Below are 27,655 nucleotides of genomic sequence, written 5' to 3' on the forward strand. Positions count from 1 at the left end.
CTGTGCAGACGCCATACCACGGCAAGCATGGAGCCCGCTCAGGTAACCGTCACCGTATGTCTCCTGGGTCCTGGCAGATGTGGTACTGCATTGCTACACAGTAGCAGCAACCCATTGCCTTGTGGCAGCAGACGGTACAGTAGGACTGGTAGCTGTCATCGTGATGTCCTAGGTGCTCCTGGTCGCCTCTGTGAGGTCGATCAGGAGCGCCTGGGCAGACGTGGGTGCAGGGACTAAATTTGGAGTGACTTGATAAGGTCATTCTCTTTAGTCTTGCAGTCAGTCCTATTGAACCATCTTATGGTGAGCAGGCAGGTGATACGGATTGCTAGCCGTCCTCTTGTACCATGTTCTGCCGGGCAGGCAAGAGATGAGGATGGCTAGCAGTCCTATTGTACCATCTTCTGCCAAGCAGCCATGAGATGTAGATGGCTTGCAGTCCTTCTGCACCGTCTGCTGCCAGCCAAAGATGTAAAAGATAGATGGAGTGGATCAAAACAAGAAATAGACCAGATTTGTTTTGTACTCATTTGCAAACCCCACCCCCCCCCGCCCCCTGTCTAGGGGACTCATTCCTCTAGGTCACACTGCAGTCACTCACAGAGAAGGTGCAGCGAGGTAAATCTAGCCATGTATCAATCAGAGACCAGACCAACCTGCTTGTTCCAATAAGAAAAATAACTTAGGTGCACCATTTCTTATTGGAACCCTCCATGAAGTCCTGCCTGAAATACTCCTTGATGTAAAGCCACCCCCTTTGTTGATTTTAATTCCCTGTAAGCCAACCCTGTAAGCCATGTCATCAGTCGCCCCTCCCTGCGTCAGAGCAATGGCAGACAATCATGCATCTGAGTTGAGAGTGCTGTCCAGAGCAGTCACAATGGAGCACTCTGGGATAGCTCCCGGAGGCCAATACCGTCGAATTGTGTCCACAGTACCCCAAATTCGACCCAGCAAGGCCGATTTAAGCGCTAATCCACTTGTCAGGGGTGGAGTAAAGAAATTGATTTTAAGAGCCCTTTAAGTCAAAAAAAAGGGCTTCATCGTTTGGACGGGTGCAGGTTTACATTGATTTAACGCTGCTAAATTCGACCTAAAGTCCTAGTGTAGATCAGGGCTAAAAGAACCAGGCAGAGGAAAAGATGGGCTAGTGAAGGAGAAATAGAGCTCAAGAATAGGTTTGTGGAGTTGGAAAATGAAGAAGGGGCACAGCAGGTAGTCACTGAAGGTGGAAGGGCAAGGAAGAAGAGAAGAGCGGCTAGTCCTACAGGAAACGGGGAAGAGTCAATGGAGACTACACCAACTATGAGCTCCAGGAGGATATGGGATAGATTGCAGAGGATTGCAAGGGAGAATAGGAATGGAAAGGGAACAGGGGATAGACTGGAGAACAGCACCGTCACCGGGAAAAGGCAGGTCTATGTGATCGGGGACTCTTTACTGAGAAGAATGGACAGGCCTGTAACCAGAGCTGATCCAGAGAATAGAAGGGTGTGCTGTCTTCCAGGTGCTAAGATACGGGATGTAGACCTGAGGTTGAAAAGGATCCTAAAGGGAGTGGGAGAGAATCCCCTAATTATCCTACATGTGGGAACAAATGATACGGCTAGATTCTCGCCGGAAAGTATTAAGGGAGACTATGCTAGGCTGGGGAAGACGCTTAAGGAAATGGAGGCTCAGGTGATCTTTAGTGGGATTCTGCCTCTTCCTAGAGAAGGGCAACAAAGTTGTGAAAAGATTATGACTATCAACAGATGGCTTAGGCAGTGGTGCTATAAGGAGGGCTTTGGGATGTATGGCCACTGGGAGGCATTCATGGACAGAGGACTGTTCTCTCGGGATGGACTTCATCTGAGTAGGGAAGGAAATAGACTTCTAGGATGGAGGCTGGCACAACTGATTAAGAGAGCTTTAAACTAGGAATTTGGGGGAGATGGTTGGGAGATGTCCAGGTAATCTCCAAGCTGGATTTTAGCATTGAGAGGGAAGAAAACGAAGTAAGAAAGGATACAGCGGTGGGTAGGAGAATGGATATAAGGAGGAAGGGCAGTGTGAATACCAGTCTAATAGGTTACACTGGCTGTAGAATGACCGTGCCTAATTGGGTACAGAATTCCTCCACCATTCAGTACAGCCACATCTAATGCAGAGACTGCAGCTGGAGAGCAGATAAGCCCCATGGTTATTGCCAGCTCCAGGAGGATCCCTTGGTGAAGAGCTGCTTGGGGCTTCCACTGGTGGCACTGAAACAGGAACTTTAAGAGTTGTGAACTGCCTCAGTCAACTCAACAGTGCTCTATCTGGGGCTTTCTGGTGACAGTTAAAAAGCAAACACTGGTGACTATCTCCCTGCCCCAAGTTGTAGCGCTATTCTGAGATTGTGGGTAGAATTCGGGATTCAGAGCAGACTTTGAGTAGAATTAAATGGTAAAAAAACATCATTAATGCAGAGTTAAGGTTGCCCAATGATACCCTGGGCACCTCCAGAATGTTGAGTTCAGCAAGGGAGGGTCCCCCAAGTACAGGGCACAATCCCACAAGGCGATGAGTGAATTCTGTGAGAGGCTGAGCACCCTCAGCTGCCACTGCTGGATAAGACCCAAAGTGAGTCAAACACACCATTGAAGAGATAAAAGAGGGAAGGGGCATGGAGAGATGAAAGCTTTATTATCACTAGAAACTCACACAAAGAAATGTGTAGGAATGAGCACTGTAGGGCTGAGGTCTCCCTCTCTCCCCGCCACCATCCTTATACTATCTGGCTGGTTTTTGAGTCGCCTGGCTAGTTTTTCCATGGCCTTGCCAGTTGCTGGTCCAAAGGTGTTATTGGCTGGGGGCAGGGGAGGGGTTGGTGTTGCCAGAATTTCTAAGCTGTGCACAAATGCACTTGGGCATGCAGTGATCTCAGAACTCCAGCTAAGCGTGTCAGAGCTGGAAACACACAATGGCCTCCCGGCTGGCACACTCATCCTGAGCTGCATGTGTGCAGTGTGCCAAGGCAGACACCAGTCAATGGGAGAGCAGTACCGCAGTCCCAACCCCAAATCCCACCAAACCTCCCATAACTTTCTGAGCACTGAGCCCCTTCCCATGTTTGCCCCCAGCCCTGGGACTTGGCTCTGATTACAGACCAGCCTCTCCTCTTCTGGGACCTCACCCTGTTCACAGACCAGTGACACCTCCCCTGGGATCTGGGCCTGCCCACAGATGGGCCAGTTTTTCTGTTCCTTGGTGGTAGCAACCCCACCCTATACAGAAAGGCAGCCCCTCTCCAATCCTGGCTTCCTCTCTCCAGGACTTCAACTTTCAGGAAAAAAGACCTCTCTGTTTTCCACTTCCCCCCGCCCATCCCAATACCCAACCTGGCAGCATGATTATGGCCAGCCAGCCAGGGGTCCTCATTGACACAGCGACAGGCTATCCAGCTCAGTGCCATGGACTGGGCTTTCGGCCAGTGGTGTGTTCCACGGGCAGGCTAGTGGGCAGTGCAGATCCTTTCCAGGCTCTGCCATTAGCGGTGATGTTGGGAAAGGCACCTCGCTGGTGGCCCCACCCTTCTTTTAGCTCGTCCATGTAGATTTGTGTCCTGACAAGACCCTGGCCCAGACAAGACGGCGACCTTTGTTACCCATATAAGAATATCCCAGGAATGTCACTCTGTCTGTGAGTCCCTCTGAAGCCCAGGATGTGTGCTGAGTCAGCATGAAATGCTGGGGCCAGCTACTGGCATGGCCGAGAGCTCCTCTGCTTCAGAATATCACCAGGTTCAGTCATCACTGGGATTCACGGTCACTTACCATCCAACTTTTAAGTTTTAAGCCACTTCCAAGTCTCGGAGTTTCCCTTATTCCATATGGTGCCATCTCCTGCCGCTGACAGTGGGGCTGAAGCCAGTGAGATGCTGCCATCTGCCTACAGTCTGTTGGCACGTAGGAGTGAGGCTGCCCTGAGTAAAGTTGGCTACCACCTACCACTGTTTTCAATTAGACTGAAGCCCACAGGAAACATGGCTGCTCTCCTATGGCTTAGAGGAATGGACAGGGCCCAGGGGCAACAGAGACTCTGTGAAAGGAGGGTGGGGAGAGTGTGGGGAGCAGGACACCTGGGGGTGGGGGCAGGAGGCAGATTTAGGGGTTTCAACGGAATGGCGTGGAGAAGGATGTGGGGCAGGAGGAAGGCTGCGGGGAGAAGGATGTGGGGGGCAGAGGGCAGCTGGAGGTGGAAGGGAGGTTGAAAGGGACATAGGGGGATGTGAAGTGCAGGGAAGCTGAGGGGGGTGCAGAAGACAGCAATGGGAGTGAGAGATGAAGGGGATTAGGTGGCAGATCCCCAGCGTTGGGTTGGTGGTGGAGGTGGGGAGTCCCCTCCAAGCAGCCAGGGGAAGGCAGTCTTGCTGTGTTTCCAGATCTCGCAAGCTGATTGGGAGTAATGGGATTTTGCTGCCTACAAAAGCACCAGAGGAGCTGCTGTGATGACACAAGAAGCTCCTCTAATACGCCAGTTTTCTGGGCTGGACCAAGCTCTGTGCGAGAGCTTCAGGGCTGAGGACACAGACCTGCCCTTCCACTGAGCCCTGCCTTCATGTATGTCCCTAGAGCAGAAAGAGGGTCCCGGGGCAGCAAGAGGCAGGGGAGGGCGAAGTTGGGAAACTGTTCCTGCTGGGAACCAGGCAGAAGACAAGCCCACTTGCCCCAGTAGGCAGGGGAGTGGGGAGTCAGGGAAGTGATGTAGCTGGGTCCCAGGTGGTGAAGCCCCAAGGCAGCCATATTTCCCCCACCCACTGCTAAAGGATCCCCCCCAGCCTAAGGCCGGGGGGCTCCACAGGACCTGGAAAACAAAATAATTACCGGGGACAACTAATGAACAACAGGGACAGGAGTGCGGTCAAAGGGTCAAACAAAGGGAACCGGACGGGAACACCGAGCAGAGAACTCCGGACAGCGCCCACTGCTCCTCAAAGGTGTCAAGGAAGTCAGTGGATGCCACCCAGAGGAACTCTGCCCAGAGGTGTGAATGGACAGAGGATTGTAAATAGGCCCCACAGTCACAGGAGATTCCATCGGCCAACGTCCTCACCCTGGTTTTATAGATGGCCACTTTAGCCAGGGCCAGGAGGAGGTTGACCAGGAGGTCCCGCGGCTTAGTGGGGCCATGGACAGGGAGTGCATAGATAAGAAGGTGAGGGGAAAAGTGCAACCAAAATCTCAACAAAATATTCATGAGGAGCTGGAATAGGGGCTGCAGCCTGGCGCACTCCAGGTAGACGTGCGCCAGGGTTTCCCTCACGCCGCAAAAGGGGCAGGTGTCCGGGATTGGGGTGAACCGCGCCAAGTACATGCCTGTGCTCATGGCCCCGTGAAGGAGCCGCCAACTAATATCCCCGGCGGGCCTCAGGACCAAGGTGGAATATAGGGCGGCCCACCGGGGCTCTTCACCCTCTAGAGGTGGCAGGAGGTCCCGCCACTTTGTGTCAGGGCGGGACGCGAGGGTGAGGATGTGAAGGGTGTGGAGCATGAGCGTGTATAGATGTTTCCTTGGCGCGGTCTGGAAACGGACCGGCTGCAGCTCGTGTAGCCAGCGCACGGTGAAGGGGTGGGGGGGTCGGTTGGGTCCATGGGGCAGGGGCCAGATGAAAAGGTCCGGAGGGCCTGGGGTGGAGGGTGGGCGGGGCACGCCCTCCCTTAGGACCCGGTCGAGGTAGACCTGAGCAGCGGGCGGCAAAGCGGCCTTCACCTCCTGAAGTACGCACAGGGGATTACGAGGTCTGGAGAGCCCCATGCGCTGAGCGAGCGTCAGGGGATCCAGCCAGTCTCCCCGGTCGTAGTCCAGGAAGTCTCCGACTCTGCTAACTTCTGCCAGGATCAACCTCTGGCGCACCGAGGGGGACTCCACCACCTGCACACGGAGCTGGGGGTTGTGTAGCAGGGGCTCCGCGAGGAGATCTTCCCCCACGGAGGCCGCCACGGGCCTGGTCGCTGTAAACAGTTTCCAGGTCCGGAGGAGATCCTGGTAGAAGACCGGCAGCCCGGAGATGTCTCACGGAAGACCTCTCGGATGGAGGTAAAGGAGCTGCCGGTCATATCAGAGCCCTCGGAAGCGGTGCAGGAAGGCATGCGCTAGTACGCTCCACGCTGGACTACCTGCACCATAAGGGAGCCTCTGCAGGACCTGGAGGTGGAAGACATGGACCTGAGTGCGGAGACACTTCAGGCCCTGCCCTCCCTCCTCCAGGGTAGATGGAGAACCCCTGCAGAGACCCAGTGCAGTCCTGACCAGAAGAACTCCAGAATCAATGTCCAGAGGTTGGCCAGGAAATCTGGGGCCAGGACCAGGGTGTTGAGCCGGTACCAGAGCATGGACAGGACTAGTTGATTAAGCACCAATGCCCTCCCTCGAAGGGAGAGACACCGGAGTAGTCCTGTCCATCTCCAGAGCCGCTCTACCACCCTGCCCTCTAAACCGTGCCAGTTCTCCGGAGGAGACGGATGCGTGGCGGAAAGGTAAATGCCCAGATAGAGCAGCAGACCCGCGCTCCACCGTATGGCCTGAAGCGCGGGTGGGAGGGAGCTCACCTGCCGCCAATCCCCTACCACCAAGCCAGAGCTCTTGACCCAGTTGACCCGGGCTGAGGAGGCTGCCGAGTAAACGGCCTGGCAAGCCTCCACCCGTGCCAAGTCGCCTGGGTCCTGGACCACGAGGAGCACATCATCGGCGTATGCCGACAGGACCAGCCGCAGCTCCGGCTCCCGCAGCGCCAACCCCGTCAACCTCCTGCGGAGGAGACAGAGGAAGGGCTCGATCGCCAGAGCATACAGCTGGCCCAAGAGGGGGCACCCCTGCCGTACTCCCTGCCCGAAGCTGACCGGTTGGGTCAGGGTCCAGTTGAGCCTGACCAGACACTCTGCGGAGGCATACAGCAGCTGGAGAAAACCCACAAACTGGAGTCTGAAGCCAAACGCTCGCAGAGTGCTCAGGAGATACCCGTGATCCACCCTGTTGAACACCTTCTCCTGATCCAGGGACAGGAGGGCGAATGACAGACCGTCCCTACACCCGAGTTGCAAGAGGTCCCGAACCAGATACAGGTTGTCGAAGATGGTGCAGCCTGGGACGGTGTATGTTTGGTCTGGGTGGATCACGTCCACCAGCACGGATCCTAGCCGCAGCGAGATGGCTTTCGCTACGACCTTGTAGTCCGTGCTGAGGAGTGAGACGGGATGCCAATTTCGTAAATCGCGGAGGTCCCCCGAGCCCCAGGGCAGCAGGAGGCAGGAAAATGTTGCTATGGGTGAAGAGGGAATGAAGGGCAGTTCCCCGACTCAGGGGTGAGAGGAGGGCAAGTGCAGTCTCCAGCTGAGCAGCCAGGGAGAGGGGTGATTTGTGTGTGCATTACAAGGTTGACTTTTCAACCTGAAATTATCACACACACATTGGCAGGGGAATCAAGGGCAGTTAAAAAGCCCAAAGACAGACCAGGGTGAAAACTTACTTTAGCAATAAATACAGTATTGGTACAGTGATAGACTCAGCTTGGTGAAAGGCACCTTGGTCATAAGTTAGTTTCATTTTCAAATCAGAGAGAGCTGTCAGGCACTCAAAGTTGTTGAGAATTTGTCTTTCAATTAGTGTCTGCCTCAGAATGAAAATGGCTGCATGCTTTCAACATTAATGAAATGTGTGGTTCAAAATTCCGTGAAAACATTAACTGTCCTAAGTTATTTAAAAAAGAAGAGGGAGGGAGGTGGGTATATCTGAGATAGATGATATGTGCCAAAGCTGTCACATGTGCATACATTGCAATTTGACAATGTACATGTTTTGCATTCATATTTGTAGCGGGACCGTCACCAGGCTCTGGTCAGAAAGGGGTTAAAAGCAGCCAATAGAGGCTGGTTGGGTAGTCAGCCACAGGTGTGGTTGCACCCAATTAGGGCACAGCTGGCCCTGATAAAAGGGCAGGCTGGGCGAGTAGAAGAGAGACTCTTGTGTCAGCTCGGGAGCAAAGGACCAGGCTGCTTGGGAGAGTAAGCAGGGTATCTGAGGCAGAGCAGGGCTGGGGAAAGGCAGGCAGAGCTGAGGAGTTCTGGCCTGGTGAGTCCCCAGGCTGAGGCCTTGCTAAAGGCCAGGGGAGGTACTGGGGCTGCAAGGAGGCAGGTGGGGCTAGAAAGGCAGCAGGTCCAACCCTTGCCAGTGATGAGTGGCCATAACAGACTGCAGTTTGCCCCTGAGAGAAGGGGCTAGATGATGACTGGCAGTAGCCACTGAGAGAAGGTGGTGTCATAAACATACAGCTAAGGGTAGCATAAAATCCCTCCTTTACCTGTAAAGGTTTAGAAGCTCAGATAACCTGGTTGGACCTGACCAAAAGGACCAATAAGGGGAGAAGATACTTTCAAATCTGTGGAGGAAGTGTTTTTTTTGTTTTTGTTTTTTTCTCTCCGGGACAGAGAGGAACCAGGGTAGGGAAAATACATCTCCTAAAGCCATACCTGAACTAAGTATCTAAGATTACAAATTGTAAGTAATAGGAAGGAAATGCATTTGATAATCTTTTGTTTTAGCTTGTGAATTTTCCCTCGGTTAAGAGGGAGGTTTATTCCTGATTTGTTTAGGTTTTTTTTGTCATTTTAAAGTTTTGCTTAGAGGGGAATCCTGTGTTTTGAATCTGATTATTCTGTAAAATTACCTTCCATCCTGATTTTACAGAGGTGCTTCTTTTACTTTTTCTTTATTGTAAATTTCTGCTTTTAAGAACCTGATTGGTTTTTAGTGTCCTAAAAACCAGTGGTTTTAGCTCACCTTGTTTACTCTCAAGCGTCCCCAGAAAAGGCGGTGAAGGGGCTTGGGGGGATATTTTGGGGAAACAGGAACTCCAAGTGGTCCTTTTCCTAAATCTTTGTCTAACTCGCTTGGTGGTGGCAGAGATACAGTTCTAAGGACAAGGAAGAATTTGTGCCTTGGGGAATTTTTTAACCTAAGCTGGTAGAGATAAGCTTAGGGGGGGTCTTTCATGTGGGTCCCCATACTGTATCCTAGTGTTCAGAGTGGGGAGGGAACCTTGACAGGTGGGTATAGGAGGGGAGACCCAGAGTGTGGCAGCACCCCAAGGTAAGGGGTACCAGGGTCTGTGAGGGACAGGGGGTCAGAGGTGGTGGAGACAACAGGGCAGGTAACAGAGAGCAAGACACCGGTCCATAGAGGGCACTCCTGAGCTGAAGGAGCTAATTCCTGGACAGACCAGCAGGAAGTGCTGCACCGGTGAGTGCCTGCCTTGCTACAATATTTCTGTGTTTTGCTTAATATTTTCTTGCAGCAGTCACTATTGCTTCACAAGACTTTACAAGTTTCACCCAAGCAATAGCATGGGCTTTCAGCTAGTCTCTAATAATATCTGTATGAATGAGTGGCACAAAGCCAATCCCCATTGTAGGGCAATAACCTAAAAGTGGCCACAACTGGTCCAATTCCATCAAGAAAGTTTTAAAATAACACCTATGCCCTACATAGCACTATGTATTCAAGTGACTGAAAGCCTTTACAAACACAAATGAAGTTAAGCCTCACAGACACAATCTGAAGTAGGAAATTAACTGTTGTTTCACAAATGGGGAAACTGAGGTACAAGGTATTACTGAATACAGAACCAGAACTGGAAATAAAACCCATGTCTCCTGGGTTCTGGTTCTGTGCTCTGACCACTAGACCCTTCCCCTTCCCCTTACAGATGTATCTGAGTAGGGAGGAGAGTGCTCAGCAGTGGAGAACATGCATCCCTAGTGGAGGATAAGGGAAATCAGAGCTCTGCTGGGACCCTATCCTTATAGCAGGAGAAAGGTAAACAGAACTGTCCCCATGTACTGGAGACACCTGAAATAGAGTGAGGAATATGAGAGAGAATGGGATTTCCCACCATCTCTTCTTGCCCCCCCCTGGGTGGTGGGAAAGCAGAGCCACCCTTTGTAGCAGACAAGAATCCTTTGGAGCAACTTGGAAACAAGCAAAGTTTTCTGGGATGTGGCTTCACAGGAGGAATATATGGATGTGAGAGAAAAGAGATCTAGTACCCCAGCTGTAGGGCCCATATTAGTCATATGTTAAAGTGAACAGTTTGAATTCTTACCTGAACACAATATGCTGACAGCATCAGTGTGGGAGCATGTGTCGTTAGGACGGGACATCCTGGGACAGTTTGAAAGGACAGTCTCATTCCCCACACAATGAAACTCTTCCTTCCAGATCAGATCATGTCCTTCTCCAAAATGTGTTGCTCCTATAGTAGCTACAGCCTGTCCACACCCTAACTCATTGCAGATAACAGAAGCTGTGTTGAAATCCAATTGTGAATCACAGACTGTCTCCCATGTATTTCCATGTGTGACTTCAACACGTCCAGAGCAGGCAGTGTCCCCTCCAACCAGCCGGACCTCAATGCGACCTAAAGAGCCAATGCATCCATCAGTGAGTGTTGGTTATACTGACATCCCAAAACCTTCCCCAGGCCTTCCTGGGGATGAAGTGAAGGGAACCTTCTTCTCTCAACAGCAAAGACATTGTTAAATAAGCCCTTTACTCCATATGCCAGTTCCTTTGCTCCAGTGATGAGAGAGAGTTTGAATAAGAGGTCAAAGCCAAGAGTTAGCCAACAATATAATTCTCAGGTGTGAACAGAATGACACAAAGCAGAGTGTGTGACTGTCTCTCCAGGTGGGACTGGATGGGACTGATGAGTGTTTAAATGGTCTTATACAATATTCCAGCTGAGGATGTACTTTCTGTTCCTTCATGACAGGAAGGATATTGAAAAACTGGCAAAAGTTCAAAGAAAGAAAGCCTGGAGGCTTCAAAGAGGCTCAATCTGTGAGACTGGGGAGTAAAGGAGAATAAGGGGCAAGGAATAGCAAGTGTCTTCACAGGGGTGAGAACAAGGAAGGAAGGAGCTTCATAATTCATATGATCTGAAAATACAAAAATAGTGGCTGAGAGTTCAGAAGGGAAAAGCAAAGGGCAGAGAGGAGAAATAATTCCCCAGCAGCAAAAGGAGCAGAGAGTGGGATAGACACAAAGGAGAAGTGATGGTCTAGAACAGACTAGATACAATACTAGTGGGAAGGAAGCAGGTGAATGTTCTGCAAGATGCCAGAAAGCGGAGATGTTCCAACTGCTTGGAATTAGGATCTTGTGTGTCGGCCTCACGCCAACAGAGCCTGACACCTGGAACACCGGTTCCAGTGTGAAGCCCTTCTCAATTACCCTTATGGCTTGTCTACAGGGGATGTTACCTCACATTAGCTGTAATTAGCTCACCTTAAATACCTTGTGTCCACATGAACCCTGTTCTCAGAGCAATTTATTCGGCATCTTAGGTTGCCGTAACTAATCTCTCGTTGGAGAAGGAGTAGCTCCACTTCACAATCAGTTTGTTCATTGTAAGATTCCTGTGAAATAATTCCTAATGCTAATGCTGCTGACAGTCCTCCAGCTAGTGTCCCATGCTGCATTGCTCCATACCTGCATCAACCTGCTTTGTGCCTGTTTGTGCTCCACAGCTCTGGGGTCATCTTGACCAGATGTACCCTCTCTGGTTAAATGCTGGCAGGCAGCCAGGAGCGCCTCTTTTCGTTACTAGGTGAGTTCACATTCTCATAGCAACCAGGGCCCCCCTGCTTCCACATGGACCCATGTAGAGGCCCAGGACTTGATTGGCCAGTCTGGACATAAGCATGTCCAGTTCCCTCTGGATAAGAGTCACCAGAATGCAGTCATCTACAGGGCACTGTCAGAGAAAATGAAAGTGAGGTGGTGCTGCATCTCGTACCAAGTCAGCGAAGGTGCTCCAGCGGGTTAGTAACTGCACCTGCATCTCTGCAACCTGTCCTGAGTACAGCTGAATGAACAACTGAAATTTCTCCCCTTCCCACCCAACACTTGTTCCTTTTTTAATGTCTTTTCAAAATCATATTTCAAATCTTTCATTAGATCAGAAAGAATATTTTTTGTTTTGTTTCTGCAAGAAAAAAACAACCATTCAGTTTGGGCTCTAAATGAATCAGTTCTTCTTTCAGATTTTTTGGTTTGGCCACTAAACTGAAAAATCAATGATTTACTCAGCTGTAGTCAGTAAAGCCTGTAGAAGGGCACATGCACTCACTAACCTGCTCCTACCACTCCTCTACCCACCCTAGAAAAGAAAAGAGTCATCCATCCAGCCCCCAACTGCTCAGAACCATACAAATTTTAAAAAACTCCCCTACACAAAGCCTGTCCCCTCCTCCCACACACGTGTGTGCACCACTCAAAGTACAAAAGGTCTGTAGAATGGGAAATAAATGGGGGAATATCTTTCCATCCCAAAGGAAACCATGGAGTTGGAAGAGAAGATGGGAATAGCATTCCAACCTTATGGGAACAAGCATATTTTATCATTGTTGGCATGGAGACAATGAAGAATGGGACCATAAATGACACTGCTTTTTCTTATTTCCCTGTGCACATGTAACTGTGTGAAGAGGGGAGTTGTAGTGTGCAGAGAAGCTGTCAAATCTCTGGAAACATAAGAAAAAGCTGTAGATGATCTGTTCCATGGAGCATACAGTTAATCCCAATAGAGGGCCTTGAAAGCAGCTGGAAAGGTTTCCTGGAGCGTGCACAAAAGATCAGAATGGAGCATACAGCCCTTGGGAGGGACACGATGCAGACAATGCAAAGGCAAACAACCATGATAAAGCACCTTTTGCTGCAAAAGCCAAGCACTGAGCCCCAACGCTCCAATGTCCTGCAAACTGTGGAGAATGCACCATACTGGGAGCACAATTCCAAACAACCTTAGCACAGTTCCTTCCCACTGCATTCAACCCAACAGGAAATGGAGAATGCTTTCTGATGCATCGCTGTCAGGGGTGAATACTCCTTGGTGGGGCTCTCCCTCAATAGTCAAGTTTTTCAGTTTGCACCACATTCTATGGACTAGTCTACTCCTAAAACTTAGGTCACCCTAGCTACATGGGTCATGGCTGTGAAAAATTCACGCCCCTAAGAGACAGTAACTTTTTTTGATAAACTCAATAAATTCATTTCCATAGAATGATAGAAATGGATGACTGGAATGGACCTTGATAGGTCATCTAATCAAGTCCCCTGCACCAAGGCAGGACTAAACCTATGTCTTCCTTGGCATTTTTGTCGGTGAAACGTCTGTCGGAAAGGGTGTGGGGGGAAAAAAAAACCCACCCCCTGACCGACAAAAGTTTCACTGACAAAAGCGCCGGTATGGACAGAGCTGTGTTGGTGAGAGACGCTCTCCCACTGATACAGCTACTGCTGCTCATTAGGGCTCTTTAATTATGCCGGCAGGAGAGACCTCTCCCATCAGCGTAGAGAGGCTATACAGGATACCTTATGGCTGTGCCACTGTAAGGTCTGCAGTGTAGACATAGCGTAAGTATTATCTAGACCACCCCTGACAGATGTCTGTCTGACCCTTTCTTAAAAATGTCCAATGACAGAGATTTCACAACCTCCCTAAGTAATTGGTTCCACTGCTTAACAAGTCTGACAGTTAAGAAGTTTTCCCCAATGTCTAATTTAAATCTTTCTTGTTGCAATTTAATCCTTTTACTTCTAGTCCTGTCCTCAGTGGTTAAGGAGAACAATTTAGTGCCCTCCTATTTATAGCAGCCTTTTATGTACTTGAAGAATCATAGGATGTCCCCCCATTGGCCTTCTCTTATCCAGACTAAACCAACCCATTTTTTCCCATCTTTCCTCGTAGTTGATGTTTTCTAGACAGTTAATCATTTGTGCTGCTCTCCTCTGGCTACCATTTTGTCTGAAAAACTTAATCAGGTCAATCTCAGGCCATAAATGGCATAGTACCTCCCACCCCATGCTATTAATTCAGAATGTAATCAAAGCAAAACTCCCTTGCTTGCTCACAGTGTTCATTAGCCACAACTTCCTGTGGCATCCTAGCAGAAGCACAAGGCACCCCCACTCTCTTCCCTTAACCACTTGGACCATTTTGCAGGGGACCCCTCTCTGGCTGCCCATAATTTTGAGAAGATTTATCTAGTTCCTACCCCTTCCATCCTCCAGGATTTCAACCTGGGTCTCACAGATGTTGTGTAAAATCCAACAAGCACTTGTCACACCAGGCACATTAGTAGTAGTATCATAGCACCTGGGAGCCCTACTCATGGTCCAGGACTCCATTGTGCTAGGTGTTGTACAAACACAGAAGAGAAAGCCAGTCTCTGCCCCAAAGAACTTACAATCTAGGTAGAAGACAAAAAACAACAGAGGGATACTGACAGGGGACTACATGGTCAGCATGACAGATTGTGCTCTCAGCAGACTAACAATTAAGTTTTTACATGGGTCAAATTGCAACTGTTGTCTTGTGTTTGCCTAGTGATGGATTGCAAAGATGGTTTCTGTTCTTGCATATATCTTCCAAAGTTCAATGATCTTGTTTCAAGAGGCAGGATGACCTTACACTGTTCTTCCTTTTCTCTGGACTTCCTATCCCCCTCCTGATTTCTATGCAAATAGAGCTTCTCTTGTTTTGGGGGACCCTTTGCTTAATTTCAGTGGGGACAGGTAGATAGTTGCCTTCCCTCCTGCCTGGGAGAAACCCTTTATTTGGACACACACTTTAAACCACAATATCAATGAGAAGCCATAATTCTTAATATAGTTATAATACATAGGTTCCATGATGATATTATGTGTGGCGTAGGCTTTTACGGAAGATCTTACTCAATACACTTTCATAATATAGTAATATTGTACATAATATTGTATACAATCAGTTGATTCAATTGCTTATTGCTTGAGGTTCAGCTCCCCTGTTTTTATAGCCCAGTAAACAGTTGCAATGTACTCTTTAGGTAAAACTCAGACCAAGCTTCTCTCGCCCCCTGCGTGTAGATGACATGATGTCTCCTCCCCAACTTGGAGCTTGATAGTTTTGTTTTCCTAATACGCAAATAGACCTTTTTCATCTCTACCTGATGACCAGGCTGGTCAGAGAAGCAAACACATTCCTTTGGCAGACCTGTTTGCCAACTCCCTGTGACATGCCTGGTTTAAACACACTTTAGTCATTATTCCAGCCTGTACTCACAACCCTTGAACACACTTCGTACATACAATGTGTAAGAATATCAATGATCAGTGATTTATTAGTTTTCCAATATTGTACATGCCACCTCTCAGACACAGATTATGACCTCAGTGAATTGGGGGACACTGAACTGGCCAGGCCATCTGAAACTCATTACCTGATACCAGAGAGGCCCTTGCCTCCTGGCATTGGGACGCTATGAGTGTCACACCCACCCAGCCTCTCCACCTCCACACCGATCCTCACCACAGCCTCCATCCCTCTGATGTCACCAGTCCAAGCTACAGCCAGGCCAGTAATTGTTGTCTTGGTTCAGACAGCAAACCAAAAAAATCAGAAAAAAATATTTGATTCAGCCTTGAAACTGTTTGGAACTCTTCAGAAAATCAGAAGAGCCCATTGTGGGTCATACAAAAATTGTGTGTGCTCTCCATTATAACCTTTAGTCCAGTGATTAGGGCACTTGTCTGGGATATGGGAGACACCGGTTTGAAACCCTACTCAGGAGCAGGGGCTTAAATTCAGGAATTCTATCCCTGATCCACAGGTGAGTGTGGTAATCACCAGGCCATGAACTATTCCAGGCTGGAATGCTCTCAATGTCTCCTGTTGAAACTGTTCCACTTTAAATTTTCCTCCTCTAAAATTTAGGAAATGGTTAGTAAAGGTACAGGTCACCATTAGGTGGGTGCAGCAGGAGGCAGTTTGGATGGGGGTGGACTAGATTGGCCTGGAGCCTAGCTGGGGAAGGAGTCCCGGGTGGGGTGGGTCAGGGGAATGGCGGGCCCCAGATCAGTGTGCAGCTCAGGTGCCATAACCAAGGTAGGGTGCAGCCCTCCAGTGATCTGCTGCTGTGATATGTTTATGCAGAAGCACAGGGCCGGAGACAGAAGGAACAACTTCTTCCATGTTAATGGCTTCTTGAGTGCCAACTAATGGCTTACTGGGGTAGGAAGGGGAGGGGGAGCTAGAAATGTTGAGGAGGGTTAATTTTACAGAAACTGGTTGGACAGGGGGTGGAGAAGGAGAAAAAAATATCAGTCTCCTCTCACACACTTAAAGTTACTGTAACAACTATGTAATACAAGACTGTCAAGATTTTGGGACAGACAGATGGAATTTTTCTGACTGACCCTCTTAGCAAATACCCATTACAAACGTTTCAAAGCACAACTATTATTCCCATTCCATTGTGACAAAAGGTACAAAGGTGGGTAGGAGCACTGAGGAATCACCAAGCAACCATGTGGCCTAGTATAGAGACCCCTGGACTGCGACTATTCCTAGCTCTGCCTCTGGACTTCTGAGTGTCCTTGAGCAAATCACTTCACTTCTGTGTTTCAGTTTCCCCAGCTGTATAATGGGGATACTGAGGTAAAGCTGTTTGTGATCTACTGATGAAAAGGGCTATATAAAAGTTAGGTCTTTTTACAATTACCTAGTTACAGTTTCTATCAACTGCAAACATAGGTGACAACTACAACCGTCTAAATGACTACTAACTCTGACAACAAACACTTCTCTTTTTGTTCCAAAAAAACTAGGAAATTCACTGATAGAAACCTTCATTTGTGCAGGGGTAAGGTTGCCCAGAGGTATCTTGTGCTCTTCCAGAATGCTGAGTTCAGGAAACTCAAACCTCTGAAAACACAAAGTTAAGGTGCACACCCATGCAACATTAACTCTGCCTTCTTTGAGCTGTGATCTAACACAGCCATAGCACAAACATGCACACTTTGCCTTTGAAAATATCACTCAGAGAATAGGGCACATGACAAGAGTAGCACTGAATCAAATGCCTTCTCTCTGTTAAGATACAACTTGTTTTTAGGTGAACTGTACTGAACAGACTATACTCACAACCCTACATCTGTCCGACACTCAAATACTCAGTGTATTCCCCAGAAAGAACCCCACACATGCTAAATTTGACAATCCCTTTACAGCCTTGTCACCCAGTCATGCTTCTCCTGCAACTTCAAAGAATGCACTGCCACACCCAGTCTTTTGCAAGAAGGTTTATTTTCTTAAGAGAAGTTAGCAAATCAACAGAAAAAAACAAACTTTTTTCCTCATTCCTTGGTCTCAGGGACACCCCCATCCAGCGGTCTCTGGCACTGCTGCTCCTGGCAGTTTCCCAGTTTCAGTCAGCTCTGCTCCCTTCTTGGCCCCTAGCTGCTTACCTAAGCCCCTGGCCCCTTGTTGCAGGGATACACCACAGGAGCTAACTCCACTCTGGTGTGCCTTCCCCTGCCCAGGATGCAGCCTGTCTCTGTCCATCTTCCCAAACTGCCCACAAGCAGCCCTTTACAGCCCCAGGTGTAGCCCGACCCTCTTTAATTTGCTGGATTGGACTCACCTACTCTGGTCCAGGGTTGCTGACTTAGCCTATCCACAGGGACCAGCTATCCTGTGAAAATCCTTTTACAACCCATTCACCCTTATGTAGCACCCCTTATCCATCCAATTACCTTCTTTAGCATCAATCTCCTCACAGGATTTGATGGACAGGCCTGGGTTCTTTTGAATCTCGTCTCCAGCTCAGCAGGATGCAACTTCCTTATTTTCTTCCCATATGAATTTATTTGGCAGTGCATCCACTTTCTTTGTTCCTTCCTAGCAGGGTCCCAGGGCAGCTGGAAGGAAAATTCTAACCAGAGGGTAACCCCCACTTACTTGCCAGATAGTTAGAGACTCTCAAGAAATAAAGCAGACACATATAGTATATTCAACACAGTAGTTATACTAAACAGGAAGTAAATATAGCACAACACAGTAAACACTGCTCTCAGGGTCACTGGTGCCCATGCTGATAGTACCCATTAGTTTCCCATGAATCTAAACTCCTCAGTCACTGCACGGGGGCTGATGATCGCTGCTCTCAGGCATCCTCTTCATGCAGGAGTCAGGCTGCTTCTGCTCCCGGGATTTCCCCTCATCACAAAGGGGTGCAGGGGTCAAGGTGCACATTGCAATAACATTACTAAAAATCCTAATTTGAGTCTCCTACCGTAGTGCTCAGACAAACTCGCAGTAGGCAGGCAGCATGGACTCTCAGTCAGAGCAAAGTTTGCCAGGTGGTGGTGGATTTTCCCTAGGTAGCTGAAGCACTAATTCAGCCTGGCTTGGTGGGGAATATTCCCAACAAAACTCTTTAACCAGGGAGTGACCTTGAAGAGGGAAAGGCCCAAGCTGAGGGATGTTGCTGCCCAGGGGCCAGTTCTCCGGGGGACCCTGCATGAAGACCTGGGCCTCACCACACAGCCAGTCCTGACCTTTCCATAGCTGGTTCCAGACTGCTCCAAATTGGCTTCTCCTCTCTCCAGTGCTGGGCATCTCACTTCCTGTTGGTCAGACTCACTCCTGTTCCCAGGCTTTCTCTTGTCAGTCACTTGATTCTGCCCCCTTCCTTTCACTCAGACATGGCCCCTCCTCCTAGCAGGGAGCTGGTCGCCACCCAGACACAACTGCTATCCTCCCTGACCTGACACGGCACCTATCACTCTAAATAGTGTCTCTCCGCTCTCCCTCTTGGTTGCCTTACACACACTGAGTCTTCCCCCTGACTCCCAGGTACAGTGCCTCTCCCTGAAGTAGTAGTATACAGAGTCCCATGAACCTAAGTAAACCCATCATTAAAAACACAGACTGCCTTCATCTCCCACCAGGTGCATTAATGAGGCTTTTTGTTAGTGAATTTTAATTTAATTCCACAGTCACTGACATGCAAAGCTGTCTGTCCACAGGCAGTAAGGAGAGTCTGGCCTTCATTGCAATGAATGAACAACAGCCTCCGATCTCTGAGAGCACCAGTGACAGTAAATAGTGTGAGAAATGTTCAACTCTAGCAATGACTGCAGGTTTATGTGCACACAGAGGTCTCTGTCCTCCATAGTGCTTTGTGTAGGAAACTGCACTGGTGTAAGAGTGGTGTAAAGTGGGCCTTACACATCACCACTAGTCAACTGCACCCACTTGCCACCTCTAAGCTGATTGTTGCCAGTGAAACATAGGTGTAGTTGAAGCTAGACCAGCTGGCTCTGAGAGACAAAAGGCACGGTCCAAAAGGGAGCTGTCAGCAAAATCCATACTGTGCTTATTTCCAAATGAGAGCCTGGATGTAAATGGATGGTGTAAACTGGAGAAGCCACAAGGTTGCTCTAAAGAGAAGTGCAAAGCTAGTGGACAGGGATCCCATTCAATAACAATATCTAACAATGCCATGCTGAGTGTTGGCCTCTCTGCTCGCCTCCTGTACTCCTGGTGTGTACAGGGTTGCTGCCTGGTGTGTAGATGAAGGGAATTGTGATGCATTTCCCTTGGTGCAATACAGAAAATTGGCCAGATAGGTTTTGTGTGGGTGCAGGGTGTGAAAGCCACGGAGGGGCTGTGCAGACAGGAGAAGTGGGAGAGAGGGAAAGTAGCAGAGCACCTGAGCTCATTACTGACTGGTAAAGTGGGGTCTACCAACATCCAGCCAGTGTTTGTCAGGTGTGGGAGGGTCATTGTGCAGGCTAGTACATGTGAGCATTGCCCTAGCACAGACTCAGTGTAACTTTACAGCAGTTGTGTCTAGGCAGCAGAGCTCTCAATCTACCAAGGGCCAAATGTGGTGCCAATATGTGATAAAGACCCAAAATGAAGGACAAACACAGAGCATTCATGCAGGGAACTTAAAATGCCAAGGAATCTTTTCCTTTAGTGTCAATGTCTCTTTCTGTAACCTCAGGTAAATAATTGTCAATAATAACTGTGAGGGGACACTCAGTTCATGTGTCTCATTGGTCGCTTCCGTACCAAGATGAGTTACAGGAGGTACGCTGGAGCAGGATGGATAGAATGAGGGTTTCTCAGACAAGTCGGTTTCCATTTCATGTTTATTCAGAATTTACAAGGTAAATGCTGGTGCCTAATTCCCTGATAGCCAGTCGAGTTCCTTTGTACCCTCTGGATCCTCCCCAAATCCTCCAAGCAGCACCAATAGGCCCAGAAGTTCAGGGTTTACAAGCCCAGAGCTGCGGCTGCAGAGACAAGAACAGGCCCAGCAGGGAATGGGTGTGAGGCTGCCAGGCTCCCACTTTTGGCTCCTGCCATTATGCAAAGGAGCTCCTCTCTGCACTTGTGCATTTCTGGTATAGAAACAGTGGAAATTAGGATGGTGCAGCTCAGGCAGTTACACCTCAGCTGAGACACTGCAGCTGCAGAGCTCACTGCACACGGGAAACCCAGAATGAAACTCAGAGAGAGACTCTTCACCTCAATCTCGGTAGATCCATGCACCAGTGCTGAACCTGGCACAGGACTGAGAGGGGAGCCAGTGCATCTCCATGTGCTGAGGGTTACTCCACTTTAGGGCCTGTTGAGGCCCCCACTGTGCCCGGCGTATTTCTGAGGGAAGGTGGGTGGGGGAGGCTTATGGTGACTGTGGCCCCTGTGTTCTGACACAGGGCCAAGAGGGCACAGGGGAGGGGTGACCTCCCCCACAGTTTCTGGGGATACTGTCACTGAGGATGGTAAAAAGAAAAGGAGGACTTGTGGCACCTTAGAGACTAACCAATTTATTTGAGCATAAGCTTTCGTGAGCTACAGCTCACTTCATCGGATGCCTTCAGTGGAATTCAGGGTGGTAAGTGAGTGGCAGTGTGAGAGGGGAGACACAGAAAGCACTGACCCCAGTGATCAATCGTGACTTCACCAATGGTGGTGATCAGGGATTTGCAGAGAGATGCAAACTGAGCTAATCAGAACAAAGAGGTGTTGTCGCTGTTCAGCCAGCTGCAGCGACCAATGTCCTACACTGAGGGCAAGTCCACAGTACAAAATGTAGTTGACCTAAGTTATGTGAATATATAGCCGCCACAGTAACTAAATCGCTTTTGTGTGTCCACACTACGCTTCTTGTGTTGGTGGTGCGCATCCTCACCAGGAGTGCTTGCACCCATGGGCGGTGTTTGAGCCACCCGTTCAGGGAGCCTAGCCCCCGGCCCTGCCCCTTCTGCCTGAAGCCCCACCCCTCCTCCACCCCTTCTGCCCCCCCTCCTCTGCGGGAACCTCGAGCCCCTGACCGTGGTTGCTGGCCCCCCCGCCCCAGCCCCGGGCCACCCTGACCAACCCTCCCAAGAGCCCCCAGCCCCAGAGCACCGGGGGCCCCAACTGGCCGGAGTCCTGAGCCCCAGGCTGGCACGCGCTAGCCCCAGCCCCCTCGGGGAAGAGGAGCAACCTCCCTGGGCTGAGGTCATTGGGAAGTGGCAGGAAGCAGGAGGGGGTTCAGGGTGGAGCGTGGGTGGGGCCATGCCTGGCTGTTTGGGGAGGTTCAGCCTCCCCTGGCCTGCCATACCCCGCCCATGCTTGCATCAGTTTAACTATCAGTGTGGTGCATTTTGGGATGGATTCAGAAAGGCAGCAACAGTCAGTCAATGTAAGCAATGCAGTGTCCACACTGACAGTGCGTAGACCTAGCTACATCAACCTAAGTGCTACACCTCTCATGGAGGTGGAGTTGTTATGTCGGGGTAATGGGCAAGTTACATTGGCAGGAGCTACATTTTAGTGTAGACGCTTATGGAATTAGGTCAACGTAAGCTGCCTTACATCAACCTAACTCTGTAGTGTAGACCAGGGCTTAGTATTACATGTGTCAGGGCTGTTTTTAACAGTCACTCTCTTTAGACCTGTGTGCAAACACAGCCATTTTAACAACACAAGCTTTGATGAAGCCAGGTTATACATAGACATTTATTTCCCAAGTGCAGAGGGATCCAGATGCCGTCTCCACGACATTATCCTGGGGGTAATTCTAGCTCACCCTGCATGGGAAGGCAGCCAGGTGGGCTGTGGAACAAAGAGCTACACGTCATGTGGGAGTTTCCTGCCTGACCCTGGGGGGATTCGGGGAAGGAGGGAGCTGTGTGGAGCAGTGGAGTCAGTTTTTGCCCCCTGCACCTACCCCCAGCTGGTTTGGCCCCTCCCACTTGCCATGGTCAGGCTCAGGGCTCCTCACCTGCTGCCTCAGGGAACTCTGGGGAAAACTCCACAGCACTCACCCCCCCCCCCCCCCGGCTCCAGTCCCAGCTGCCACAGGCAGGGTCACAACTGCTGCTCCCCTGGGGAGACACTGGGCTTCTATACACAGGCACCTACCAGCACAGACCTGCTAATGGGGCTTCGCTCCACCCCACCCTTACTCCATGACAGCTGCCTGACCTGCCCAGAGGATGGCACAGCCTGCTCATCCCCAATCTACCAAGGGGAGCTCAGGGAGAGACTGGTCAGCTCCACACAGACCTCAGTGCAGGGTACCGTCCAGCTCTGAGTCGCCAGGAATGTCACACACTTTGGGTTCAGTCCCTTCTCCCTCATAGGGAGTTTCCTACGGGGCAGGCTGGCAGAGTTCTTACCTGAGCAGATCACTCCGGAATCAAAAGAATGATAACACTGGATTGCACCCCATCCTTCATGATTGCAGTCCCAGAGAGCTGACTTGTCACCATCACAATCAGCTAGAATCAGCCAAGTTGGTCCAGATCCTTCTCCAAAATGAGCATTACCAAGGGCACTGACAGCAGGTCCACATCCCAGCTGCTTACAAACCACCTCAGCATCTTCCATGTCCCAGGCATCATCACACACTGTCCCCCACCGATCCTGGTGTTTAACCTCCACTCTCCCGGCACAGGGGCTGCTTCCATTCACCAGCCTCAGCTCATCAGCACCTTCAAAGAGACACAGAGCAGAGTTGCAGACAGCACAGAGCCCATCCCCTCTGGCTTGGAGATTATCACACAAGGGTACTGGGCTTTACTCCTTGATATCCCAGTCAGGCTTGTCACTGGGGAGACAGCATAAGGTATCTCCTCCCCTCTGAGCTCTCTGGGCTGGTGAATGCTGAGCACCGTCACTGGGTGGTGAGGGAGGGTGGTGAACCACACAGCAATCTCCTCATTCCTTCTCCCCCACCACTCACTTGAAAACATGTTTCCCCACCCCACCTCTCCCTGGCACCAGCTCCTCCAAAGATCTCCAACAACCTCTCCTGCCTGGAAAGGAGTGTGGTGTATTGAAAACTGTTAAAATGACAACCTGCTGCCACTTTAAGAGGAAGGGACTTCCTGGTCCTGTTTGCAGGCTAGGGATGGAGCGCTTTGTAAGGAAGTGGCAATCTGAGCCTAAATCTAGGTAGGGTAAGTTGTGCCTCTCTGCCTTGTGGAGCACCCTGCTTTGTCTCTCTCTGTTTTGGGGTTCTTGTGTGTGAGGGTTCTACATTCCAAGTTATAAAGTCATGTTACATTGCAAACTTCCAGAAAGAGTATTTCATATATTTATCTAACTCTCTGTGTTTCTGCTGTGAACATAACATGGAGAGCCAGACATATCCCACTAACCTGCTACCCCTCCCCTCACACTTGCTGCTGCTCTGCCCATTCAGTGCCACCCCCCCACACACACATACAGCCCACCTGCCACTCAATGTTACTTGCCTTCCTCCTCTGTCTGAGTCACTGTTCCTCCCAGACCCCTCCCATTCTACCTGCTTCAAATTTTTAAATGTTTTCTCAGAAGGAATTAGAGAAAATGTTTTTCCCCATCTGCATTTACCTGCTGGTTCCAAAGTATAAGTGCAGATTCATCTGTGTTGACTATTTTATACCCAGTTTTTATAAAGCACATTCCCCCTCCAGTAACAGGGGCTGTAACTCCATCCTGGGGGCCAGGGAACATCAGAACCCTCAGAGCAGAGAGCTTCCCCTAGCTGCAATTACAGCTGTATATTGATGGGAAGCTGTGGGGAGGGGGCCACTGTTCCATACAATCTCATGGTGAAAACAAACCCCTTCCCCAGAGCACAGTGACTATTATGGGAAGCCCAGGAGCTCTGGACCCACCTCCACATCCTTCTTGTTCAGTGGTTCTCAAATTTGTGTACTGGTGACCCCTTGTTGAAGGGATTCATTCTGCAACACTGAGTCAGATTAAGTAACTTGCTGTCTCTTCTGACCCTTCCCCGCTCTGTAGGAACCCATGTGTTCGGCTTGGAACAAAAGAGTTGACTTTGATCATTTTAATTTATTTAAAGGTTTTTTCTATCTGGTGAATTTTATCTCCACGTTCTCTCTCCACCTTCAATCACACAGGTAGGTATTGTTCCCATTTTACAGAAAGGGAACCTGAGGCAGTGAGAAATTAAATGAGATGCCCCAAGGTCACACACTCAATCTATGGCAGAGACAAGAACAGACCCTAATCGCCGGATTCCCAGTGCAGGGTTTTCACCATAGAACCATCTGTAAGTTACACAGGGGGCACAGGCTGTGCACTCATGTATTCCATGGTGTCCTCGCCACAGACGTGACTGGGGGTTTATTGTTATGATTTCCTCTAAGTGCCGTTCCCAGAAGGGCATATCCACTGCAGCGCGTTTGCTCTCTGGTTTCAGCAGCCACCATCATGTTACAACTGCTTCTTGCTCTTTGTGGCCCAAACCAGCAAAGGCTGTTAGTCACGGGGCAACAATTTCACAAAACCATTTCTCTTCTGCTGCAATTTTTTTTGTTTTGTTTTTCTAAAGTTTTAACAATCAAAGATGAAACCATTAACCTGCTGAAGTGTCGGTTTCACCACTGTGAGACATTTAGGTGGAACCAGAATCCAGCCCGTTCGTAGGTGTCCATTTGTAGATTTGTAAAGTGCCCCATTAGTGAGGAAGGGTAGCAGGGAGTTCAGCAGCCATTCTAAGCTGCATTTAAATCCAGCTGAAAAACATTCTCATGGACTGTTGGGTTATGAGCTTTTAACTGGACATAAGCGTGAAGGGGACATTCCTGTTCCACATGGAGTCAAATTTAAAGACAAGAAAAGGAAGGTTGAAACCAGCCTCTCTTATGACTCTGACCAGATTGTTGACCAGCGGAGTCCAGGGCTGCCTTCTCTCCCTGCAGGGTACGAGTTCCACCCATTGTAGGTAATGGGAATCCCTCCATCCTGCAGGGAGAATAGAGCCCCATGGTTTCACATGGAGTGTGCCATGGAGATTTGGTTACCCAGAATCCCAGTGGAATTCTCTGCATTTTCACTCTGGTAAAGGTCAGTTTTATCATGAGATCAAACTCCAGCTACTTCTGTGCAACTTTCTGGGGAAGTTCAGGTACAAACCCCCACTTCAGAAAATGTCCTTGCTCTGGAATCCTCAGCACCTACCCTCCGAGGCACAGAGACGTTGCAGAGCTATCTGTGGTCTCTACATACCAGCTGTGGTACCGCAGTTTGTCTGTAGCTAAATATTTGAGGTTTCTAAAATCTGACTTTCATCTTCAGCTTCACCTGTTCACACTGCAGCTACAGAACAGCAGCGTCTCAGACTGCAGCAACTCACAGAAACAGGCTGCTACTGAACAGTTCAGTATCCTGACAAGTGCATCATTCAAACCCTGCTGAAGTTGGCCCGGCACGTTGGACGCACACAGGACAGCGGTGTTATTTTAAATGGCAGGAGTGTATATCTGGAATTATTCACAGGTTCCATACACAGGCACAGAGCTGGACGGGCGATGAGGCTGGAAGTCATAATATAGAAGCCCACTCTGCTTTTCTTCTGATTAGTTATCAGGAATTTGTAAGCACTGAAGCCATTAGTTCACTAAAAGCAACTCTGGGCTCACAGTGCCACAAGACTGGGGTATTTTATAAAGCACATGGTCTGGGACTGGGTCAAATCCTATGATTATTGCAAATATATAAACCTCCTCTCTCAGAATAACCAATGGGAGAAAATCAGAAACACAAATTTACTTTAACCTCAACTGCCTGCTTTCCATTTGCTTCCTTGACTTCTGGAATAAACCACTATTTCTAGTGGATTAAAACTTTCTTCCTATTTCTCGTCTGTCCAGCTCATCCAGTGAAATAAAGCAGGCACTTACCCGTGGTGTCCTGAAGAAAGAGGAGAAGCCAAAGCAGCTGAGCAGAGAGATGTCCCTTCATTGCCAGACGGACCTGCCGTCCCCTCCTGACACTGCACAGGCAGCACGGAAACACTCTGCCAGGGCTCCTCTGTGTCTAACAAGTGACAGCAAAGCAGTGGCAGGGAAATATGTAGATTCAGATGCTGGCATCAGCTGCCAGAAGGAACCAATAGAAACAATATTCACCTTTTTAGACATTATCAGAGAGTTTATCTAAATTTTTATGCAGCTAAAACATCCAATACAATTCTAAAACTCCAGCTGTTACCATATATGAGTGACGAGTCCGCTTCTGATGTCATCTTTGCTTCAGTCTCGGATCATCATGTAATCGCCCTCCTTGGTGCAGGGCAGAACTCTGTGAAAAATGATTCTGTCTGATTAGTTAAATAACTCTAGAGCCAAGAATGCTGCTAATTTGACAAACTAATTATGAAAACAAATGTGGAAATAAAGAAACCTCTAAAATTGAACCCCACAGAGCTGTGTGTGTCCAATTGTAGCCAGGCCACTAAAACCACAGAGCTGGGATGTTACCACTGGGGTCAGCTGTATCCAAAGGAGAAGGGACCAACCCCTGCTCCCTTTGTGGAATCCAGACTGCTCAGGGCTTCCTGAATGGCAGTGGTACATTAGTGGTAGGAGTGTGTCATGGAGCTTCCTTTTTCAGATGTAACCATCAGTGGCAGCAGAGTCTCAGAGGGCTTCCTGTTCACCGTGTTAGAGCTTGTTCTTAACACTGACTGACTAGGTTCTGAGTGACCATCTCGCATACCATAGTGTAGGTAGCAACCCACTCCAAGACTCTCTGCCCAGGCCAGTGCTAGGCCTGCCCTGTGTGGTAACTCTAGGCAGCACAGGCTGTGTTAGTCAGTCTGGGAGCAAGAGAGAATCACAGGGTCCTGGCCATTTCCATCTGTCTGAATACAGAATCTCCTTAATAGTCCGTGCAGCTGAAACCCGTCTCTTCTCTACAGTGAAGAGCAGCACATTGGCCATAAGACACAAGCTTCCCAGGAGACAGTAGCAAGTTAACCAGGAAAACAACATAGCTGAAGTCCAGTGGAAAGTGGGTGGGAGAGGTCAATCAAAGGTAAAATCCAGCCTGAAGGAGCCGTGTGTAGGTGTGTGTTAGAACAGTCCTAACAGAGCCATTTAGAATGGAATTTGAAATCAGCCCATCGCAGCAATTGTGGTACCAAACAGAAAGGTGGCCTTGTAGGAAGCAGCTCAAATGCAGACATCTCTGGCACTTTGCCACCCCTACCTCATGAAGGCCAAACTGCCACAGTGTGAGCTCCTTGGCAATGAACAACAAGGTGTTTCCCCAGCCAGAAGCCATCTTGGTGAGTGGTGAGAGCTCTGACTCAGCACAGGAAGTTCTCTCTCATCTGTCCAGAGAGAGGCAAAGACCAGGAACCATGCGGTAGCTACACCAGCTCTGCCTTAAATACAGTCCTTGTCAGCAGCTCACCGTGAAAGGGCCAGTACAGCACAGTGCAGCCACTGACCCTGAATAAACAGAACATAGGTCAGAGAATTCAAGAACTGACTGATAATGGAAGAAGGTGCTGGC

The 27,655-nt window shown here is 49.3% G+C and overlaps 1 protein-coding gene across 1 annotated transcript in view; it reads right to left on the reverse strand.

The window, feature by feature from the left end:
- The window catches only part of LOC119565771 (scavenger receptor cysteine-rich type 1 protein M130-like), a 44,239-nt gene extending 18,058 nt beyond the window's left edge, over nucleotides 1-26,181 (reverse strand). The window contains exons 1-3 of the mRNA XM_037894609.1: nucleotides 26,038-26,181; nucleotides 22,519-22,833; nucleotides 10,121-10,435 (exon numbers count right to left, since the gene is read on the reverse strand). Coding sequence (XP_037750537.1) covers nucleotides 10,121-10,435; nucleotides 22,519-22,833; nucleotides 26,038-26,098 — 691 coding nt within the window. The 5' untranslated portion in view covers nucleotides 26,099-26,181. The remainder of the gene's footprint in view (nucleotides 1-10,120; nucleotides 10,436-22,518; nucleotides 22,834-26,037) is intronic.
- Between the last annotated feature and the right edge of the window lie 1,474 nt (nucleotides 26,182-27,655).

Source organism: Chelonia mydas, chromosome 1, assembly GCF_015237465.2.
Source record: "Chelonia mydas isolate rCheMyd1 chromosome 1, rCheMyd1.pri.v2, whole genome shotgun sequence".
NCBI lineage: Eukaryota > Metazoa > Chordata > Testudines > Cheloniidae > Chelonia > Chelonia mydas.